General features: G+C 42.4%; 1 protein-coding gene across 5 annotated transcripts in view; it reads right to left on the bottom strand.

Moving 5' to 3' along the window:
- RUNX2 (RUNX family transcription factor 2) overlaps positions 1–24,172 on the bottom strand; it is a 234,823-nt gene that overhangs the window by 106,444 nt on the left and 104,207 nt on the right. For 2 of the 5 annotated variants that reach the window (XM_074333025.1, XM_074333028.1), the window contains 2 exons: positions 10,787–10,852; positions 4,887–9,204 (listed from right to left, as the gene is read on the bottom strand). The exons of 2 other annotated variants lie outside the window; for them this stretch is intronic. In XM_074333025.1, the coding sequence (XP_074189126.1) occupies positions 8,726–9,204; positions 10,787–10,852 (545 nt within the window). In that variant the 3' untranslated portion in view covers positions 4,887–8,725. Of the gene's footprint in view, positions 1–4,886; positions 9,205–10,786; positions 10,853–24,172 lie in introns of those variants that run through there. One more of the 5 variants, XM_074333026.1, reaches the window with a different exon arrangement.

Here is a 24,172-nt window from a genome sequence, read left to right as displayed (position 1 = left end):
GAGATCATTTGCATTCAGGATTCCAGAGATGTGTTTCAGTTCAATGTCTGCTCTCCCTTCTCCAGCCACGGCTTTCATTTTAAAATTTCCTGATGCATCCATCATTTGCATTGTGGTCTCCTTTTTCTGAAAACAGAGAGACAGGGCGTACTTTTTCCTTTCACTGGGATCACGGCAGTTGTTCAAACACTGGCCCGCTCCTGCAGTGTGATAAAGTTGAACTACCAGAGGAATTTTTTTTTTTTTTTTAATTTTACAACTGCGGAAATGAAAAAGTAAACAAGACTGGGACTGCATCGGTATTTAGGCTCCAGCTTTTGTTGTTGTTTTCGGCTTTTTCTTTTTTTAAGCATTGGGCGAGGAGCCTGAAGGAACCATATAATATGAAAAACCCTGAGAGGTTTTATTAGCCAATAAAAAATCTTAGTTCCTATTAACCACTTAACTCCTTGCTAGACTTTCACACTTGCTTCCTTCTTGCATCCTTCCCTCCCTCTCATGCCCACAAGGAATGAAACTTGGTCCATCAGTCTTTCCCTTCACAACCTGAATTCACCGTGTGTGTTCCAGAAGTTGTGGTTGAGAACTATATTCTCTGCATTTCTCATCTGTGAAACCACTCATAAGAAGATCTCGATAAGGAGTCAGATTTTTTTTATGTCCCCAAATCCACACCAAAAAGACTTTAAATACACTGCTAAAAAGGAGAAAGGCCACTGTGATTTTCAAGATGTAAATATTATTAAGTGGCAGAAAAGACAGAATCAGGCTAATGCATTCCTGGAATATGTAAAGATGTCACAGAAAGTGCCTCTCATTTTGGGGTCAGAAGAATAAAGAGAAACTCACAGAGAAACAGAAAGTGAAACTGGTCAGAATTGTTGCACGGTCAGAGATGGATGGAGTTATTAAAAAATAAATGACCTAATTTGAAAAGGAAACGATATCAAAGGAGATTGAGATCATCATATTAATTCCCCCCCATTATGGGTGTCACGTGGTTTTGTTGTTTGCTTTTTGCTGTATTTAAAAAATAAATTTGCTCAGTTTCATCATTCCATCACCAAACTGTGTTTTGAGAGTTGCTGGTTCCTCCATCTCTCAAAGCCCAAACAAACAAACGAAAAAACTTGAAAGCTCTGCCACTATACCCTGTATCTCTCAATTCCCTAAGCCTCCTATGTCTCACATCCATTTTCCACACCTGGGCTAACTCTAATATTCTGGTTCTCCAGGAGAAATGTCCTAAGTTCTAAGATGTACAGGGCTATGTGAAACCTTGCAGCAGTTTTGTGTTCTGTCTCATTTAATGTTGCAGAGACAAGACTATTTCTGGAGAGGCTTGTGGGGAAAAACTTCTGCTTTTTTTTTTTTTTTTTTTTTTTTAGCAATTTTCTCTATAGTCTTGATTTCTTTATAAGAACGACAGGTGGGGGGGGTGGGGGAATTCTTCCCTTTTCTGTTGGCTATGGAGTGGGACAGAATGGCCTGGGATGAAAAGATCGCAATCAGAAAGTGAGCTACATTTGCAAAGCTAAAACACGAAGCAGGTTTTCCAGAAAACCCCACTAAGTGGCCAGACATTATTGCAACAAGATAATAAGAGAACAAATTAAAAGAAGGTTTAGTAAAAGTTAAGTGGGTTTCCAGAAACTTGATCCTTCTGCTTTCCAACTGGTTGAACATGTCTGAACAGCAGGGCTGGTTAAGTCACAAAAAGCTTTTGAATAAAAGCTTTACAAAAATTAATAATAACCCCTTCTTAGCTATCAGCTTCATGGTGTTCCTGACATCTCAGGGGGCGGCCAGTGTTCCTTGCCCCCTCTAAATAACCTATTTGAAGAAGAATAATTGCTTCTTCACCACTTGTGGGATGGAGATGGTGCTTTTTTTTTTCTTTTTGCAGAATTTGCAGGAATGACAACAAACACCTGAGGCAAATAAATACTGTGTCAAGAAGCATGTGTGTGTGCCCAGTGAGTTTCACCTACCGCTGAATGGCTACTCAGGCACCTCTTTCCATCCTTCCACCCTCCTCCCTGCCTTCAGCCGCATGTGTGCACGCGCACGCACGCGCGCGCATACACACACACACACACACACACACACACACACACACACACACAACCGCTTGGGATATATTACCCTTTGCATCTGCAGTGGATCCTTTTCTTTGCTAAATTCTGATTCATAACCTCTTTTAAAACTTCACTGCCAGGGCCTGGTTGATAGCTACTGCTGGGAAGCCCCTGGGAAGTCACCGAGTGCTCAGGAGTGGTGGCAAGGAGGAGAGAATCCCTCCTTGCCTTTGCTCAGAGCTCATAATTTAAATACAAAGCATCAGAGATCCAGGTATTGGTTCCTACCTGGCCTTCCTTAAGCACCTTCTCCAGCCGGAGGACAGAGCCGATGAAGGAAGAGCAGAGGCGAGGAGAAAACAAAGTGAAGTAACCAGGCGTACCTAGCCCTCGTGTGAAGGCCAGCTGGCTCACCACCTGCACACTCTCTGCATCAATACCCGGACAGCTCTCACGGAAGGCATCCTTCCTGGCCCCTTAGGGGCTGAGCAAATGCACGAGTTTGCCTGGGATCTCACAGGTGAGCGGGCCCGTGCTCACTAAAACTGTGGCAGTCAGTGGTCTCCAGAAAAACGTAGGGACTGTGACAGTCGTATCATAAATAAGCCTCCTACCTTTTTACATGCCCCCAAACCATGATTTCCTAGGACTGATCTCTAAAATGATTTTCAAATAACTGGGCCAGAGAGGCCAGTGGACTGGATTGCCTACGGTTTACCTGATAATCTAGGTAGGGCCATTTGCTTAACTCAGTCACCAGTACCTCTATTTCTGCCATGGCTCTTGGCTGTGTCATTACTGTGAACCACCTGTTTCCAGAGGGAATGAAACACAAACGCGTGACACTCTGTAGGCCCTGCTCTCACTGACTGTGAATGAGGGCTTCCCCTACCTCCTCCCTTGCCTTTTCACTGTTTTCAAATCCCATAAATATAAACATGTGGCTCTTCAACCGCATCTGTAGATAATAACTTCAGGGGGCTTCCTGTTTACATGGCAATACCCATTTCCCAGCCAAATAAACTCTGCGACAGAAAGCTGAGGTGTTTATTGGGCCAGTCTCGGCTGGGATTGACTTAACAGGAAACACCCACTCTCAAAGAAATGTCTGATGATTAAATATTTGGGGGGCAGGGGGCACAAGGGGTCAAACACACTGAAGAAATTGCTTTCTTCTTCCGTCTGTTGTTTCTAGGATGTAACAGAAGCAGCCGTGATGAATATGGCCAAGGAGTCCAGGCCGAAAAAGCCCACAGCTGTGCCGCTCGCTGGCTGCACAGCCGTGACGTGGGGAAGAGGAAAGAAACACAGACGGGAAAGCCAGGAGCCTCACTCACGACACAGCCAAACCTCAGGGTGCCAGCAGGTGAAAGGATGGGAAAGGTTGGTGTGCATCCATCACTGGGAAGCCCCTCAGTCTTCTGCCTGGCTGTAAAGTTTTAATGAGTAATGTTTCTGCACGCCAGATCTGTCAATAAAGTCTGACCTAAACATTTAGAGACACCCTCTCATCCAGTGGTTTTCAATGCGGGGGAGGTGGGGGGATTAGTGATTTTTCTTCCCAAGGGACATTTGGCAATGTCTGGAAGGAAACCTTTTTATCAGGACTGGGGCGGTGCGATTGGCATCTAGAAGCCAGGAATGCTCCTAAACATCCTACCATGCACAGCACAGCACTCCCGACACACACACCAAAGAATTATCTAGCCTGAAATGTTCATAGTGCCAAGATCTAGCCCAGTGCCTTTCCATAAACCAAGAAACTGAGACCCGGAGGAGCCGAGTGATTTGCCCTAAACCATGCTGCTGGACAGGGAAACAATGCCACTGTGCCCACCTCCACCTCCCACGCAATGCCTTTTAAAGCCACACCGATGTTGAATTGAAAAGGATAAATAAATATATATCCTCAAAGAGTTGCAAACACGTTCCCTGGCCTAAATTCACCCAAGTGTTTTTAGGATGTCTCTGAGTCTTAGAAATTAGCTGTTTCTATGATTTCTCAGAAAACATGCCAAAGGGGTAAGAAGAAAGGCGGCGTTTGACCCTCGTGCCACGTGGGCCACTGGCCAGTTACTGAGCTGCTCTCTGCACCACCGTTTCCTGGTCCCTCTTTTAGAACTGTGGTAAGCCAAGGCCTACAGGACATTAAGAAAGCCACCACTCTACCCAGGCCCTCAACCTCGTCACAGGGGAGGGACTTACCAAAAACAAACAATGGCCCAGAAAAAAAAAAAAAAATCTGCAAACTACAGTTATGCTCACTAGTAGAATTTTTCTGAGGCTAGAGCTCTCCAGGCCAAAATCTGTTTTTACTCATCCTTGGTCTTTGGCTGACTTTCTTTTTAAGAACCCAAAAGAGGTGTGGGACGGAAAAGAGACGACCCACTGTGGCTGGGCTGCCTGAGGTCTCTAACAGCCAGGGGTTCACTTGCCGGCCCTTGTCCATATGCCCAGACATCAGAATCACGGAACCATCATGGCTGCTGTCTTTACGCCCTGACTGGTCCCATGGTTGGAATACCGGGCTTTACCCACGGATGGGGTGAGCACTCCTTCCTTCAGACACAGGCTGATAAGGAAGTGAGTTCACTGCTTGATTCCTCACCCACCCTTCTCTGGGAGTAGGACAAAACAAGAACCCAACGCTTACCAAGATTTTTTTCCTCTCACCAGGAATATAGGATCTCTGCTCTCACTCAGCCCTGGTAAGTAACTCCTATGACTATTAAGTGCCCAAGTGTAGGCAGAAGTAGGTGTCAGACTGGAGAAGAAACCGCGGATGAGAAAAGACCCAATGTACACACATAACAAAACCAAAAAAGCCATTTTATTGAAAATTAAATTCAAACTTCAAATTAATATTACAATCATGAGAAAAATGCCAAATAATTCAATTTACAGTTGCAACATACAATACAAATAGTCCCTTTGAAGTTCAGAGTAAACTCATCCACAATCATGATCTGTGGCACAAAGCAGAATTTGTACAATATGTGCATGGAAAGCAAATCTTGGGCAATAGCGATTGGAAAAAATAAAAATGAAAAGCTTGTATTTACACAAAATGCTACAAATATTTTTTGTTCCACAGAAATCTAAGAATGGTAAAGCATATCCAAAAAAAAAAAAAAAATGGAATTTTATTCAGAATACCTAAGAAATTACTGTAAGTTATGGTTTTTGGCTGATATATTTCAAAGTACTGCAGTAAAAAGCAAACAGTTATTTGTAAACATGAAGTAAACAAACATCTAAAAAATTCTCACATAGAAAATATTTTTTAAATGCATTATCTTTTTAAGAACACAAATTCAAGGTTTGGAAGACTCATCTTTTATTTATTTTATTTATTATTGTTCTTTCGGATATCATAGATATAATTATTGTTTTTGCTAACAATGCTTTGTGTTTCCATGTATTAACCTAGAGTCTGAGTCAGTCCCATTCCTGGGAATGGAGGCCAGCACACACATCTCCTCCCCTCTGAATTTGCAACGGTTGTCCCTAAGGGTGTGGATTTCTCTGCTCATTTTTAAAAGGTCTTGGTGGGGTAAGACAGTCTAAAGAACAAACAGCAGCTAATCTGTTGAGTCTCTCGGTTTCAGGCTGGATGTCATGCCACTAATTAAAAAACCAAAGCTGTGGTACCTGTTCTGGAACTCTGACATAGGTTAAAATTTGTGAGACAACTGAAACAGATAAAAAAAAAAAAAAAAAAGTGGCCAAGTTGGTCACGCTGTAAACTCCAGCAAGGTTTATGCTACATAAGAGCCATGCTCTTTTAACCTGAAGGAAATAAGAGCGTTGGCTAATACGTGGTTCCATAGTAGTAGTAGTAAGGCTTTGCTTTGGTCTTGAAATCACAAATCATACACATGACCCAGTGCAAAGTAAGGGTGCAGTTAAAAAAAAAAAAAGATAAAAGAAAATTTTAACCCCTAGGCCAAAAAAGGGCAGAATTTGATCCCAAAATGTGAATTACCCCATTGGAGTGGTTAGAATGAGGGTGGAAGGAACACGTGCTTGAATTTTTCCCAAGAAAAAATTTTTTTAAGTGTTTCTGGGTTGCTGCCTGCAGCCACTATAATAACATTTCAACACAAAAGCATCCCTAAAGTCACTTAGTATGTGTACTGTAAACTTAAAAAAGCCCTTTGAACATTAGAAAATAACGTACAAATATAGTACCTTTTTTAATTAAATAGGGTACAGCTGGCACTGGCGGTAACATTTTTATGTCAATTAATTAAAATTGAAATGTGTAACCAGACACTGGCTTTTTTAAGTGCTGCTGAAACAAACACACACATTTTACACTTACAAATAAATGGACAGTGGCGTGCTTCAAGCTACCACACACAAACAATAAATAGTAGCAATTACTACTTCCATCTTACTTAAGTCATAGAAAAGTGGCTTATTTATCTAAGCATACTTGGTATACAACCTTTAGAAGGCAAAGTGTTTTGTTTTGGTTTGGTTTCCCCTCAATTTTGATTAGAAGTCAGGATGAATTAATTCCAAGGGGGACTCTCGGGCAAAAGAAGCACAGGTCCAACTGCCCTGCAAGCTGTCCTGCGTTGTTTGGTGGCCTAGAAAGGTGAGCTTGAGAATGGCTGGAGAGAGCAAGAAGCCTCTGGGGACTGGGAGGCAAATTTCTACATAAAGTTCTGCTAAGAAGTAGGGTAGGGGGGGCCTGACCTGTGAGGGAGGAGGGCAGGGATCTGCCTGGTGGTGTCATTAAATGGTCCTGGCTTGGATTAGGGATTCACACTTGAGAATCTGCCATGTGGGCCGCCAGGAGTAGTCAAAGTGCATCCTACAGAAGGGCGTCAGCTCATGTTCATACACAGTAGTAGACACCAAACTCCACATGGCCTTACCTTCACCCTTGCCCTCCACGGTGGGAGATGTGAACGTCTAAGGTTGTATGTGGGACCCCACGGGCTGTGCTCTCTCACTTCAGCTATCTGCTGGAACTTGCCTGCTACTTCAGGTGACCCTGCTCCCAGAAGATAGTGACTCAATTCTGCTCCTTTAAATGCAAATTCTGTGGAAAGCTGCCGGCGGGGGGACCTTGAGGAAGGCAGATTTGGGTTCCCCTGACCTACTGTTAGGTCAGGCAGGTTGGTTAAGGATCTCTGGTGCAATTTTGCTTCTCTGTACTATGTGTGGCACGATGGCTCCTTCAGCCACGTGTGGCTTCAAGTTGATTTGGAAGCCTGGCGATTTAGAGTTCTGCTTTAGCGATGAAAACCACAGAACATTTTCCTGCAGTTCAATGAGTCCCTTGTGCTTTTCTTTTTACTATGACAACAGTCATTGTTATTTGAAAGAAATGAGGAAACCACATCACTCCAGCATTTCATGCTGACAGAGGGCAACATAAGTGATAAAGAGTTGTTGTTGTTGTTTTTTTTTGTTTCGTTTCGTTTGTTTTTTTTTATCCCTAATTATTGCTTTAAAAGGCAAAGCTGTGTTAGAGGCAATCAAAGATCTGGAAGAACTCAACATAACATTTCCTTCATACATCACAAAAACGAGCTACATCTAAAATATTTGGAGATGGAAGTATTCTTAAAAATCACATTGTGCCTGGATGAACTGAAATTGCTTAGCAATATTTCAGGTATGGCTCTAGCCCACGGAAGAATTTGTTATTTAATAAAGAGCACTTTTAGAGACCGAAGTCAACACATCAATACACTAAGAAATGTTTCAAGGGTCCAAATGTCATTAAATAATTATAAATATATCTTTAAAGTTATATGACCATTCACTTAGCAAGTTACCTCAGATTTTACACATATTCATAATTTAAAAAAAAGAAAACAAATAACACACAGCCAAACACAAACACTATCTATATCATTATGGCTATAATAAGATATTGCCATTTTCAGTTTTGCATAAAAGGAGAAGGGGGGAGGTTTCGGGATGGTATTTCTTTTTTGGTTAAATGGGGAAAGGGGTGGGGAGTATAAAAAAGTAAAATAAAATAACCTATCCTGATCAGTATTTTTGAAGTCACTTTATCAAAGTAAGAAAAAAAAAAAAAAAAACTGAACCAAACAGTTCAAATGAGTACTTGCAGCAAGTCGGAAAGCAAAGTTTGGAACAGTTCTACTGTAATGGAAGCATCCATTCTACCTCTTTTCCCTTTACGTGCACCTCGACTGGCTTTGTAAGCTGGTCTGCAGAGTGCACGGGTCCATACACAGCTGCAACCGTGAGGATGTGTGGTTTCAAAGCACAGAGGAAGCGGCTTTGCTCTTCCTCCTGAACCTGGAGTCCACCTCTCTGAATTGGCATATGAACAAGTTATTTATAACAAACCAAACGACAACAGCAACAAAAATACCTTTTTCCTGTTTGTAAAAGTATTTTTTTTTTCTATTTAAAGAAAAATAGAAAAACAATCTGAAACCTGATTATGATCGTCTCTCTTGGGCCTTTTGCTTCTCGGTATCTACCCCCGTTACGGTTGCAAGATCGTAACTGAGTGAATGAAAAATCTTCTAAAAAAGGAGGCACTTTGTAGATAGCTAATCGATATACATATATATGCACTCTCTCTATATATGTATATATTGATACACTGGGGACGTGGCTCCCACATACCGCTGGGCCACTGCTGAGGAATTTCAATATGGTCGCCAAACAGATTCATCCATTCTGCCACTAGAATTCAAAACAGTTGGGGAACTGCTGTGGCTTCCATCAGCGTCAACACCATCATTCTGGTTAGGCAAATTTGGATTTAATAGCGTGCTGCCATTCGAGGTGGTGGTGCATGGCGGAAGCATTCTGGAAGGAGACCGGTCTCCCCCCGGCACCATGGGGAACTGATAGGATCCTGACGAAGTGCCATAGTAGAGATATGGAGTGCTGCTGGTCTGGAAGGGTCCGCTCTGGCTTTGGGAAGAGCCGGGGTAGGGTGGTGGCAGGTAGGTGTGGTAGTGAGTGGTGGCGGACATACCGAGGGACATGCCTGAGGTGACTGGCGGGGTGTAAGTAAAGGTGGCTGGATAGTGCATTCGTGGGTTGGAGAAGCGGCTCTCAGTGAGGGATGAAATGCTTGGGAACTGCCTGGGGTCTGAAAAAGGGCCCAGTTCTGAAGCACCTAAAAATTACAACAGAAGATGGGGGGAAAAAATCTGTAAATATCAATTAAAATAATGATAGAATTTTTTACAAGAAAAAAAGAAAACTTTAGCTTCCCAAAAAGGAACAGCAAGCTACAAACAGATCTTCAAAGGCACCGGTCACTACACAGTCTTTTTATTTTTAGTTTTTGTTTTTTTCACTTTACAGTCTAAAGCGGCATTTATCCTTAAGTCCTTCACCCCCAGCGAATCCCAAAGGGCTTTAAAAACCCAAATGTGTGCTAGGTCATATGTGTAAACCAACCCAACACTCTGATCATAGATAGATTCACTCACCAGACTTTGACTGAATCCTCATTTTTTTTTTTCTCTTTCTGTTTCTTGTTGCACCTCAGATATTTGACATTTTTACTAAGTCGGACAAGCTTCCTTTTCTCAACCCAAATATAGAAAATTCCAAGATGATCAGTTTTGTTGTTGGTACTCTTGACAGAGCCCTCCTTCATCAATGAAGGAACGTCAAAAAGATACACTAATACGTTCCTATCACTTCTTTTCAACTCTTAATTTAAAATCTTGTTTCATTCTTCATCTTAGAAACAGATTTCAAAAAAAAAAAAAAAAAAAAAATCAAACCAGATTAAAACCAAACCAGATTTCCATGTATTCTGGAACTATATTACTTTTCTGGGGGCATATAGGGAGAGTGTAGCCCTTAGAAATTCTCCCGAGGGTCATAAACTAAATAAGTAGGCTTTAAAAGGGGGATGGGGAGGAGGCTTAGTACCCGGAAATGACTGCATTTCAAGCCTCGATAGGAGACACAGGGCCTGATTTAGGGCAGGTACTGACAACAGCTTTTATGAAAGGCCAGCTGCATAGGGTAGATACAAGGAGGGTACCTCACCATCCATTTACCGGGCCCCTGTACCACATCCTACGGAATTAGCTTCAGGCCCATTTGAATCCGTAACCTGGAGGCAAAGACGGTTTTACCCTACATTGTAAAGTCCTTTAGCTTCTAAAGCTGAGTATGCTTCCTTACTAGATTATTTCTGGTGTTTAGTTTACGAAACCACAGTTACAAACCACTTCATGTGGAAATTTGTGTTCAAAGATTGGGTTATGACTTTCTAAAATTGACAGAATGGCAACAAGCCCTTCTAAAATACCAGTGTTCTTAATATCTTGATCGTATGTAAAAATCTGCCAATTCTTTGGATCTCATATGTTTGCTTTTCCTATAGCTTTTGTCTATACGGGAAAGCACTTAGTAATTCTTGAAGGCCTCGGTGAGTAGGTGCTTCCTCAGCCCCATTTTCAGTTAGCACTCCTTCTTGAGGAACAACAAAATTTATTCATGGAATAATCCTAATACCTTTCTTTAAAGGTGCTGATTGAGAGTTGTTAACTTTCGTGAAAATGCACACTGCTTGTGATCTTCATAAAATGCTCGGGGTTAAGTGCCAGGCGTGCATTTGTAATAAAACGTGACTATTTAAAAGCAACATATAGTTAACAAAAGTTTTTCTCACAAATCGGACAGCAGCAATCAGACAGTCCCACCCAGCCGAGCCCAGCAATTGTTAAAAGTCTCACCTGCCTGGCTCTTCTTACTGAGAGTGGAAGGCCAGAGGCAGAAGTCAGAGGTGGCAGTGTCATCATCTGTAAAATGAGGGGGATGAGCTCTAAGTTCCCTTCCAGCTCTAATGTTCTATCACCATGAATTCCAAGACAGAAGGAGAAGCAACAGCCTTAGGGGAGGGGGAGGCAGAGAAGTTCCCACCCCTCATTAGTACTTTCCCGGAATCCACAGGCCCATAAGCAGAGGGTAAAAAGCTAGTGAGCAGCTTTTGTAATAATACCAGAAGCAAACACTTTCAAGATGACAAACCAAAACTAACAGTCTGGGCAGTTGCTTTCTGCTTTTTGTAAATTCTTCCATCCTCAACTGGCCTCTACCTAACCCCTCCCAAAGACGAAATTCTGACAAGCTCCAGTTTAAAACTGCAGCAGTAGCGATTATGACAGAATCGCAGATGGGAGCAGGATGAGATTTAACTTCTCTCCCGCCCCATGGTTGTGCATTGCCTCTCACGCTACAGGCGTGCTACGAACGCCACAGCTGTTCCTCGGCCAGCCATTTCCTTGCAGAGCATCTAGGTGAACTTGAATTGGCAGAGCTAATAGTTATAGGCAGGCCACTTCTGTACACATTAGGTTCAGTGCTCAGATCGTGTGAAAGAAACCAGAATAATGTGAGCAATTTCAAAAGGAAGAAGTCACACTTAAAACATCAATGTTTGCCACCCCCCACGCCACCCCACAGAAGCATAGACATCACACAGGCTTGTCAGTGTAAAACATGCTTCTTGTGGGTATTTGCACTTCAAGCATCCTGTAGTCATAATTAAAATTCCATGTGGGTTCCCTTATTTTGATGCAGAAGCCTCATTAAATCCCTTTATGTGGGGCTCTGCCAGTAAACTCCAATATGGTTTTGAATTTATCCCTCCAGCCCCCCTCAGCTTCTTTATTTTACCTGATACATTTTGCTGATTTTTAAAAAATTCATCACATGCCAGGATCACTGTGTCTTTTTGGTTTATAGATGCCAGCTAATGCAAATTGACATTCATTTTTCAATTAATGAGTGCTGCTTGTGGCTTACAGAAAACAATGCAACAAATTTCCGCTAGGTTTACAGAATTTTGACCAATCATTTCTAGTCATTTGAGACGGTAATGTTTTGCGGGGTAACTCCTTCTGGGCAAAGACAGCTAACGCAGACTTTAAAGGGATTATACAGCAATTTTTTTTTATAACTTACAGAAAATAGAATTTTATGGAATTTGCTTAGTCATTTTGTGTTACCAAGAAATGTTTCTGAAACATACTGCAATGTGTTCTGTATGAAGAATACTAACAACTTGCTATAGCATCTCATGAGATCCCCTACATAATAATCTATGATAGGGAGAAGGAAAGAACACAAACAAACCCCTTCCTCATCTTCAATTTGTTTATAATAATTGTTGCAGAAGCAAATGATATAATTAAATTTTCTTTCATTGAATAGGGTTGTATCTATACTTCTAATCTCCATTTTGTACATGAACTCAGGTGTTTTTTTTTAGACTGCCTTCTTGTGTTATGTTGACACTGTGTCCTAAATTTTTCATTCCTGTGTCCCTAGACACATTACAACTACAAACTAAAAACAAACAAACAAAAAACCTACATATAATATCAACTAAAGTAAAGAAAGTGTCATATCTACTTATTAAAATGGTCGAGATGAAAGCCTGGAGAGTTCTAAAAGTCCTATTACCACATCTAACTTTATAAATGTTAAGCCAAGCTCAGTAACTGCCCCAGTGATGTGCTTGTAGCCTCAGAGCTCCCCAGAGACAGTTTAAAACCCCTGGGTACAACCTCCTGATGAAGTAAAGCCAGACCTGCCAGGAGTTACTTGAAACCCAAGATAAACATGGTGCATCTTCCCAAAGGGCTGGTTTTACTCAACTTGGAGTCAGAGGTACAGGGGTACACAGCAAACATGAATATGGTGTGGAGTGGATGCAACACTTGGGTGAATTTTTAGACAAACGAAAAATGACTTCAACAAAATTTTGCATTGTGAGGCTTTAGACTATGCCTCCAGATCCCCTAAGGCACTCATTTACCTTCCTCTGCGGGTTTACTGTTCAGATAATCCTAGTCTAACCCATTGACCAATAGAGAAGCTGAGGTCCAGAGAAGGGGAGCCATTTACTCTACAAAAGCCACAAACTAGACAGACCTCTTTGACTTCTGACCTCTTTGCAATCTTAGTGACCCTAAAGAAATTTAGTTGACACAATACAGACATGTAAATTTTCTGCCTTAAAAGTCTATTTGTCTAAATAAACCTGCCTAAAATGATCTAAAGAGGCTCTTCTGGTGCCTGGTGTTCTCCCCCTGTGAATTACTGTCTTTGGGATACTGTTAACAACTCTTTGAGGACTTGTTGTTGATATAACCTACTAAACAGTGAGCAATTAGTTCATTTGCTTGTGCCATAATGTGAATGAGACCAAGGTCAAGAGTTTGACTCCCTTAGGACCTGCTGGTTTCCTACAGATGTATTTCATTCCAGAACTGCTATCTGCACCCCTCGCCACTGTTAGCTTGCAAATGATCGTCGCTGTTATAAACACAGATGCAAACACCTTGCTCATTAAAACAGCAGCAGCAGCAGCAAAAGCTTTTCACAACCTAATATACATGGGGAAGAATATATGAGTAAAATGCCCATGGAGCACAAATAAAAATAAAAGCAATGTTAAAAGCGGAAAAAAAAAAAAACTTGCCCCTCCTCCCAAGGGCTTTGAGGGAAAAGGAAATAGCCTCTCTTTACCCAACCAGGTTTCTTGGGTCTTCAGAGCAAGAAAGTGTGGTGGAAAGAAGTGAAACCAAGATAAGGGAGAATAAAAGAGAACTTCTGATCTTTAATTCTCGTGGCCTGCGATCCCCGACTCAGCATCTTTCACACACTGCCTTCTAATGCTGGCGAGCTAGCTTGGGTCATGCTTAACTCCTGACTAAAGACTGAGTAAACTGTTGAGGGCAGAGACCTGTCTAACCCTTGTCTATCTCCTCATCAGTGCTCACTAACAATAATACTTAACATTTCCAGGCCTTTACCTACCTGGCATTTTAACACACATTTTCTCCTTTACTGTACCTGTGTATCGTCCCCCCGTAAGCAGGGGAAGTTACACATCCCAGCTGAGGAGGCAGGTCGGGACAGAGAAAAGGAAAAAGGGGCCTTGGATCCAGGTGGGACATACAACTGGCATATTCACAGTCCTCTGTCCTACTTTTTTAATGCCAGGGTCTAAACATACATAATGAAAAGCCATCATACTTCTCGGCAATGAGGTGTGAACTTCAAAGCTTTGTCGGGGCCTTTTAAATGGCAGGAGTTATGGCTTCGACAAATCTCAAATAAAACCTAGGTACTTTATTAACCCCCTCATGGCCTTCTTTCTGTGGGAACATAAAATGCACGACATCGCTGCAAAGCCGCTTTCATGTGAGAAACTTCTTCCCCTTCTACAACATGTTGGCTGCCCCTCCCCAACTGCTCTATTATATAATTGCGTTATTTCACGCCTGTTCCAATAGCATTTATTTTTCCATATCACTCTTTTGGGCTCTTAGTCATTACTGAATTATTAGCTGTTTCTTTGCCTGTTCTCTCCAACTGTAAAGTAAGCTTTGGATGGTAGAGGTCATGATTTATTTTCCTCTCCCATCCCTCAGCACCTTCTACATTATAAGAGCTTAAATTTTGTTTTTAAATGTAGGTGTACGAATGGAAGGATAAATAAATGAATAAGTAAATGAGTCTAGGGATCAGGAACTCAGTATAATAGCTGGTATATTTTTGACACATTGAGAAAAAATGGATACAATAAGCATTAAGCAATGCGGGCAATGGGCACCAAACCTAAAACGTACTTCAACTACCATTCCATACCTATAGGACTTTATAAAACTCTCTTTAAGAGTGCTCAAGGCTCTTCCCAAGCATCATATAGCACTTGACCTCATGTTTTGGGCAGAGTCCTGCAAATGGCAGTTGCCATTAGTGAACATACGCCTCTGTTTTGCCACCGCTGTTGTGCCTAGTATCCTTAGAGCCAGTGTCTGTGGGGAGCCATGGGAAAAAGAAATGAAGGAGGAAGAGGGCCAGGCCAGAAATGCATGGCCTACAGGAAGGTCTGTTAGCACATTCGCTTTCCTGAGGATCCCAGGGTAATTACGGCTGCCACTAAGGTCCTGTCATGTATTTGCAGTGGATAGTAAAGGTAACGGAGAGTAAAGCTCCGATCCTGTCTGAATTTCTAGATTCTATAGACAGCCAGGATATCAGGGTCCTCAAGAATCACAGATGACCTCACAGATGAAAACACACATGGAAGGGAGAAAACTACCACTTACACACTACCTTTTCAGGCCACACGAGTGGCACAGCCTTAAAACCAGAGGGTGTCACTCCCTGCCAGCACAGGTCAGCCACCTTTCACAAGGCATGACTGAGTTACTCTGTGATAAAGGAGGGAAAAATGAGGAGACTATTGGCATATTCAGAGTCCTGTGTTCTACGTTACCAAGGTCACGTCCCACTACTCGGTACTAACCCTCCTCTTCGTGGCAGGACGTGTACTCAGGACACTCACTGGAGCTTTGTTCACGCTCTCCCTAGACTCGTGGGCCCTTCTCAGCTCCCTGCCAGACCAAGGTAAGCAAGCACTGTCTTTAAAGATCACCACTACACAAGGACTTCCCAGGTATACACACATCTTTATCTTTTCTGCAGCATTTATGATGTAAACTTCACCTCTTCATGCATTTTAAGGAATTAGCATTGGTTTTAGATATGTATTTTCATTTTCCAACTAAAAGGAAAGCAAATTAAGAGGAACAACCTTGTATCCTTCATTTTGACCCCATAGTACACAGCATGGTGCTGAGAAAAGATGAGTGCTTCCAAAAAATGTGCTAAACAAAAAGCTTACTAGTATAGTCTCAAAGTAGGCAACATGACAGAAGCAGAAATGCTATGTCAACACTGTCCAAAATCAATTTTAGACTATATGCAGCATACTACTTTGCATTTTCTATATTGAGGTTTTAAGGTATTTTATATCAATTTTCTTAATTTCCCTAAACTTCTCTCCTTATACTAAAATAACCGGGTATCTATCACGAAATTAGTTTTACTTTTAATTTCATTAGATAATAATTGGAAAAATATACCCTGTATGGGAGAAGTGTAATGGATCAAACTGACGGAGAAGAAACCGGGAAAATAAGAATGTGAAATTAACTTTTTAAGATAATGAAAGGTCAGACTAGCAAACTCTATAGTTCTGCAAAAGAGAGGAAAAGTCCCTCAACTATCCAGTATAAATATTTATTTTCTGTGTTGTAATGAATTGTACTTTTCCACTGCATGCTCACAAATTCTGAAAGACCAGCTGATCCTAAGGCTAAGAAAGTATGCGATGCTGAAGGAAAGGGGGGCAGGGGGGAACCCAACAACCTGGCAATTTTCAGAAACTTCAACCATTCCTTAAACCTACCCAAATTTTGAGGATATTGTTGGAATAACATATTTCTTCTTTGTGAAGGGAGAGGAGGCAGGCGGGAGAAGATATGCGAGTGAATGTGTGTGCACATAGGGAGGGAGAGTAAGAGAGAAGGAAGGAACCAAAGGGTTGGGGAGGGGGGGAGAAGCGGAGGAAAAATGAGAGAGGTCTTCTTGCTAGGCCTTGATTAAGGACTTTTTAAAGGCTAGGAAGGGTGGATAGTCTTTGAAACCGGATCCGCTGCAGGAAGGAGGCCATCACCCAGGACACCGTGTCTTTCAGAAGGGGCCACCCACGGTGCCGTGGCGGTCATATGACTGCTCTGTCACATCCTGAAGCCATTTCCAGCCCATGCACACGTCTGTGCTCCCATTTAGAGAGGATGGGATATATTGGGAACACACATATGGAAACACTTTCAGAGAATCAGTTTCCATGAAATTCATAATGAGCCAAGTGGCTTCAGATGTGGTTGCGTTCCTCCGATTAGCCAGAGGAAAAAAAAAAAAAAAGAGGAAAAAAGGAGGAAAAAAGGGACAAATCCACCCTTTCAGACCTTATTTCAGTTTCAGAGAAATTAAAAACCACTAATGACTTATGGCTACCAAAACATGGAGCCACAATTAAGAGAGGAAGAACTAGGAAAAAGAAGGAAAGAGTTTAAAAGCAACCGTCTATCCCTCCTAAAAATAACAGCTTCAGTATCGGCAATCATATCTTAAATCTGGGGGAGGCTATCCTGTGATGGTATCTGCCTAGAGTGGATTAATTTTCTGACATCCTGGCAGAATGTAGTGCGCATGTGCAGGGGGGTGGGGTGGGGGTGGTGGCGGCGATCCGGAGTGATGCCGGGGCTAGAAGACCAGCTCTTATTTGATACCATATGTGGCCAATTAAGATTATTTTTTAAAAATTGCAACTAAATGATAAATTGTTCCTAAGTAAATCTTTCAAAAAAGCTCGAATGCAGAGGGGACAGCCTGATATTTTCCTGTGGCTTGTGCTAGTGGTAACTCAGACTATACTAAAAGCAGAAATTTATGAACTGGTTGAGATGTTATATATGAGACACCAAAGCCTAGGTGATAGGAGGGCATGAAATACAGGAAGAGGACAAATGGGGGAGAGTTTTGAAAGAGGGACATTTAACCGATATTAGTAAGTTTAAAACAGCTTTTTATATTAAAACAAAAACTGGTCTATAATGGGTAAGATTCACATGAATTTTAAGATAAAATGTTAAGGTTTGAAAAACGCTCACTTGGCAGGAGGTGGGGTTGTTTGGGGGTTATGTCAGCAGATTGGGAGAGCAGGAGCAGTGAAGGAGCCCTGGAGTTGCCTCTGCCCTTTGGGGTACTTCAGTGGAAAAATCTGAGGAGCGTTTCTTGCAAGCTTGGTAGCAAGCCTAAAGCCATTGTTTAGGAATGCTCTGACTCGAGGTTGCTTGATGATGGGCTGGGAACCAGCACTGGCTATTGCTTAACAGACCCGTCTTTGCTCTGCTCCAACCATAGGACTCTTGTGATTTAATAGTCACAGTATCCCGTGGTGTTAGAAGTCTTACTAAGAGGTAGGAGTGGGTAACCAAACGACTGAGATGCAAGGGCTCCCATCTGCAAAGGACCCTTACTCTATTGAAGCACTAACATTATGGCATCACATCCTCACCACAGCCCTGTGAGGTAGACAATGTCACTGACCCAACATTATGGAGGACAAACTGAGGCTCAAAGAAGTGAAAGTGATTTCCTCAAGGTTCCAGACCAGTACATGGAGGCCTGGGACCTGGCCCCCGACCTGCAGGGCTCAGCTGCCAGTCTCCTCCATGACGCTGGATTCAGTGTCATTTTTCACCCGAATTCTATCAGATTGGCCACGCCTACCTGGAGAGCAAGGATGAAAAGGGTTCTGATCAATTTTCAATGACAGCCCTGGGGATGGGGAGGGGATGGGATGTGGAACGGGGGAAGGCTGCCACTCATCTGCCATGCTTGACTCAGCCCTGGAATTCTCATATTGTCTTTACCACCGATGTTCTGAGTGATCTTATTAAGCACATCACATTGTATGGTCCTCAGGCTCTCTCATTGGATAAGAGTCCTGTAAGTGAAAACTAGCAAAAGTACACAGCAAATAGCAAACATCTCCATCTCGAGAAAAGCCTTCCTTCTGACTGGTACTATTGGAAGTAGCACAGCCAGAGAAGAAGGAAAGTGAAAAAGACTGGGTCCAAGCTAGAAATGACATGAGTTGAGAATCAGAATTCTAAGACTTCCGATTAACTCCACCCACCCAGCTCCAGGCCCAACCAAACTCTTCTATAAAAAACACGCCTGTTGCAATGGGAAAAAGGAGCAAATAATCACCATAGAGACCACATTCCACCGCCCTCTGAATGCACACACTGTATTTTCAGATGGAGCTTCAATTCTCCGCTTCTTAAAGTAGGAATAGAAGTACTCCCCTAAATCTGGTACCAACCCAATCTCAGACTATCCCCGTAACTGAGCCAAGCGCTGATCCAGAGAAGCCCAGGGAAAGGAGGGTCGGCTCCAGGCAGCAGCTACCCCGAAGGCACTGTCACTCAAAACCTGATAAGCTTGGGACACAGGTTTTCAAACATAATTCCCCTCCAAAGGCTTAGCACGCTGGTGTGATCCAACAGCCCCGAGCCCATCCTGACTCACACCACCCAATGCTCCGAGACCCAGAACTTGAGCCAGATTCCCAAAATGCTCTTCAGTCTAAGTCAGCTCCGAGAGGCATGGCTACCCCAGACCTAACACAATCCCTATTCATGTAGGATCAAAGCCACAGTCTTTAGCCTCATCCCGTATCCTGCCAGGACCTACCTTTATCTTTGCCCTCTCTCCCTCTACGGTCAGATGTATCCACTTACCTGCTCCCCATTGTAGGCCTGGCCTGACCGCGCCCTGGGATTGGTTCCTGCCCCAGGAGGGAATATAAGAGGCCTCCTGGTTTTGACAGAAGGTTGCCTTAAAAGCAAGATCCACTTCTGTTTGTGTGTTGTATCTTCTGCTCAGATGGCTTATCTGGGTTCCTGAATCCTTGTCTCGTCCAGCTTTCTGGTTCCTCAGCATTTCCTCGTTCATGACTGCCTACCTATTCTGTGACTTCGTGTCATGCTTTTTTTCAGGTATGTGCACATTTCTAGATCTCTTATCAGGCGCCCAACAAAAGCTTGCTGGAATAACAATCTTGTCCCAACTTACCTTTCCAGTCTTGTCTCATGAACTCTACAGTCCAGTCCGACTGGACGCTTTTCCGTTTTCTGTGCTACCCTCCATTTTCCCACCTTCCCGCCTTGCTTTACATCATTTCCTCTGCCCTTAGTATCCCCGCCCCTCCCTATCTCAGTCCCTTGAAATTCTAAGCAGCCTGTAAAATCTCCCTCACAATCAATCGCCCTCTGCTTTGAAGAATCTTCTCATATTCATGCTTTAGCCCAAAGTGACCTCTCCTCCCTGTGCACTTAGGTCTTCATTTGTATCTTTCTGCTGCAGATGCAGTGAAGCTACAGCCACCTTTTCACTTCCACTAGCCTATAAATTCCTCCAGAACAGGAGCCCTGTTCTATTTAGCTTTAAATGCACTGTAACGCCTCTCAGAGTGACATACAGAAAGGATGGAAAAGGGGATGGAGGAAAAGGGTGTGCCAGGGAAAGGGGATGGAGATACCAGGGTTGACCGTAATCTTTCTGTCTCACTGATTTCTGCCTGTCCATCCTCAGCCACGTGCTTTTCCTGACCCTGTGTTTGCCTGGACCTAAAGGGCTCACGTGATTTCCAGACCCACAGCTCTGCTCTGATCACCAGTTTGGGGACACATCGTTTGTTCTAACCTCTTCCCCAGTTTGCTCCCTTTATCCTAAGAACAGAAACTTTTTCCGGCTTTTTCAGTCCCAAGGAAACTATGCTGCTCCACATCAACAACGACTCTTAAAAATGATAAGTGAATTTATTATAAAAACAATGTCTCATATTTATATATTGCTTTTTAAGTTGTTGCTGTTTACATACATCTAGTTTTACCCTTACCAAAAGCCCATGAGGTAGACATGACAGGTATCAACTGATAAGGAAGCTAGGTCAGAGAAAGGACGCACCTTGTAGAGCCAAAATGAAACTGCTGGGTTTCCCAACTTGTGTCTCTTTTCCCCAGGAGACTTGTCTCCTTCGCATCTGCTACTTTCCATCTTAATAGAAGTCTTGGTAGGTGAAAGGATGGCATTTCTTTAACCACCAGAGACATTTCAATTGAATTTTTAAAACAGTGGTGACTGGCACACTTCTCACATTGGAGGTTTAGACCCAGTAACATCCGAAACCAATCTCCTACCTTTTATTTAACTGAAAAAAAACTGACTCACTTTGAAAAGGACTTCTTTTTCTATCTTGCTGGCATTTCGCCTAAAACCATGTACAAGAGTCTCTGTACTGTCCTGAGACAATACCCCATATGAAACTTTTGAATCCCAACGTCGTGCTGTATGTAGTAACTGGCTCCTCTGACAGTCTCAGAGTTTTCCCACTCAAGCCCTGCACACGGAATTAACTCAAAACTTCTGCAAGAAAAACGTCCCTTTTTGAGTTTGATTTGGCATGAATTTCAAAGAGCTGTTTGTATATTTTAGAATATGTAGAATTTTCCTTTGATTGAAACCTCTCTTTTAACAATGGACAAGAGATGATTTCTTTTCTGAGTGATTTAAACAAAAACAAACACATCTTAGTTACATAGAGCCTTGTTCTCAAAGTGGTTTTTTTTGAGAGAAATCAAACCCTACAGATTGTTAAGCGTTTGGCAAAAGCCTTCAAACAGCCAAAGCCAAATAGTGAAATTTTCCTTGTTGAAGGAGATAAACAAATACTAGAGCAAATCGAAAAAAAAAAGAAAAAATAGGGCCTCCTTTCACTTTCTACTCTGCTCGATACCATTCCCCTCTCAATACACACGCTCACCCCTTCAGAGGGGTTTCATCTTCAATGTTTATTCCTGGTGCTATAGTAATAAACTTGCCACAAATGGACATTTTCAACATCTGTTTGTGGCTGCTCCCAGACTCCTTGTATTTCTTTGAGACATGAAGCCCTCTGTCTCCCAAGTGTAAACAGACACACCTAATTATGTATTAAGGTGTCTGAAAAGAGCTACTTGTTTTGATGACCAAAAAAAAAATAAAAAAAAATGGAGGGCTTGAGTAGGCTGTGGGACAAACACCCAATAGTGCAAGTTCTCTGCCTGCCACAGACGAAACCCAGGTCCTGTTTTCCCCAATATGAGAATACTGTCCACTGAATCCACTCCACACGTGGACCAAAACAACTGATGGCTGGTCAAGAAAGACGGTGCGGTCACAGACCCAGGGCAAAAATCGATTCCGTCTTTTCATAAGGAGTTGATTTTAGGGTGAAAAGAGGGAAAAGAGCAAAGGAGGAGGAAGATAACTTGGGGGTAGCTATTTTTCTTCTTCAGATTACAATGCATGTACAGCAATAATGACAACAACAACGACAAAACGTCAGCAGCCTATTAGAAATGTCGCAAGAGAAAATGAGGCTAGCATTGGACTAGCAGTCGGGGACATGGGCTCTTGTCACACAGCATTGCCCTCAACGACGAGCTGGGTGACCGTGGTGGAGGTCCCTCCCTTCCCCTCCCGGACCCACACATTCCTCATCTGTAAAATGACAGCATTCGACTAAATCATCTCCATAGGTTTCCAGCTCTAAGATTCTGATTCTGCCACATACATATTAGGTTGATGCAAAAGTAGTTGCAGTGTCCAAGGTTAAAAAGTAATTGCAAAAACCGCAATTACTTTTGCACCAGCCTAATAATACAACGTTGAGAATTCCAAAAATACCTTCAAAATTCTACTAGAAATACTGTTCCTCTAACAGAAGGTGCTCATTCATTAAAAAAAACGATATGACAGTTTTTGAAAATGAGGTAGATCTACTTTGCAAAACATACCCAGGTTTTCTCTCTAGATACAAAATGCCAATTAGAAAATGTAGAATATCTTTTCTACAAAAGAAAAAAATACATATAATTGTTAACAACAGTTTGCAACAGAGGTCAAAAGAAAATGGGAACACTATTAACTTTTTAAGAAAGTTTTTCATCGTTTGCTGTAAAGTGGGTTAAAACTATTAATACCTCGCTTTCGGCTCACACATTCAATGAGAAATATAATGTGAGCTATTTCTCCCTCTTTGCTCTTCAACCAAACTGTTCTGATCTGAACTATTTGGAGTTAAATAGTTTATAGCAACGTTTCCAGCTCTTGTAGGATAAGCTATATTGTTACGCATAGTTGAAGAAGCTTCAGTTTCCTTGCCCCATATATAAAAAATATATACTTCGAGGTTTTAAGATTTTGTTAGTATGTACATTTTTAACCTGCAGAATAAAAATTTAGATTTACAAAATTAGCAGGTGGATTATTTCCACTGCTATTTCTGGGAGGCATTTAGCAAAGTTTACGTGATTTGGGGAACTCTGACCTGCATCGAGCATGAACACTGGCCACTTAGGAAGGCTTACGGGTGTTACGTCCTTCGAGGATAGCCTGGAAAGACCAATGTGATAAAATGCCTGCTGAGCACAATATCCAACAGGATTTTGTAGCAAAGTCTGCTTCTGATGTGGAGGCTTCTATGACAAATCAGTGAGGGAAGCACATTTGGAGCCAAGAGACTCGGGGTTGAGTCCTTACTCTCCCTTCACTACGTGACCTAGGACAGGTCTCTGAATGTCTCTGAGCCTTAATTTCCTTGGGTAAAATAGGGGCTACAATAATATCTGTGCTCTCATGCGTTGCTGTGATGAGGAAACCAGAGAATGTCTGTGAAAGGGTTTTCAGTATATTTAAAATATTATCTACATATAATTATCATTATGAATACCACGTTTTGCTTTGCACGTCTTTTTACTATCCTCGCTGGACCTCGTTGCTATAATTCTTCCCATTTTCCTCTGCACCTAATTTGTCTTCGGGTGTTCTTTATCTGGGAGGTTTCAGTAATTGCTGCCATTAGAAAAGCCCCTAGTAAAGATGACCTGCACGTCCTGGGCCTTTCCTCATATCCTCGCTGCCTGGAGTTCCTGAATTACAGCAGTAGCAGAGTTCAAGGTTCCCCCGAAGAGGTCTCCTCCTTTCTGGTGGTGTCTTCAGTTTTTTGTCACCTGTCCTGTAGCACCTGCCCGAGTCCCCGCCTCTCTTGTCTAACCCAGGCTCAGGCCAGCATCTGAGACAGCAGCTGGCCCTGCTGCTGGAGTCCGCTCAGCGTCTCACTGCACTGAGCCTCCTCGCCTCCTGTGCGATGCTGTGGGGAACCCACAGTCCCAACTCACAGGCCGTATTGGTCCACATCTCTTTACTCTTCCCGCTCCCCTCAATGCTAATCTGTTTGCTGCATCAGTTAGAGCTACTTCCTTGCCATATTTTTCATTAATTGAAGAGTTTTACCTCCAAGTGAATGGCTCCAGTGTGCCTTCTTTATCACCTAAAGTGGTACTGGCGTATTGGAGTCTTTTTTTTTTTTTTTTCTTTAATAAACTTCTAGAAATTTTTTTCTTCAGACTTTTAACTAGGAGTTCTGTAATGTGAAACTTGACATTTCACCTTTTTGTTAAAATGTTGGCAGGATGGGCTTCACTTTAGTGAAAAGTTTTTCTCTTTTAGGCACCAGGAAACACGAGAAAGAAGAAGAACAAGGAGACACAAGTGATCTGTCTATAGAGACCCCAGGCAGGAGGCCGTGGCTTTGCAAGTTCGATGCTGACACTTCAGATACTAGTGTGGAAAGTCTGCCCGTG

Source organism: Rhinolophus sinicus, linkage group LG05, assembly GCF_036562045.2.
Source record: "Rhinolophus sinicus isolate RSC01 linkage group LG05, ASM3656204v1, whole genome shotgun sequence".
NCBI classification, from domain to species: Eukaryota; Metazoa; Chordata; class Mammalia; order Chiroptera; family Rhinolophidae; genus Rhinolophus; species Rhinolophus sinicus.
This window is presented reverse-complemented; position numbering and strand designations above follow the sequence as displayed.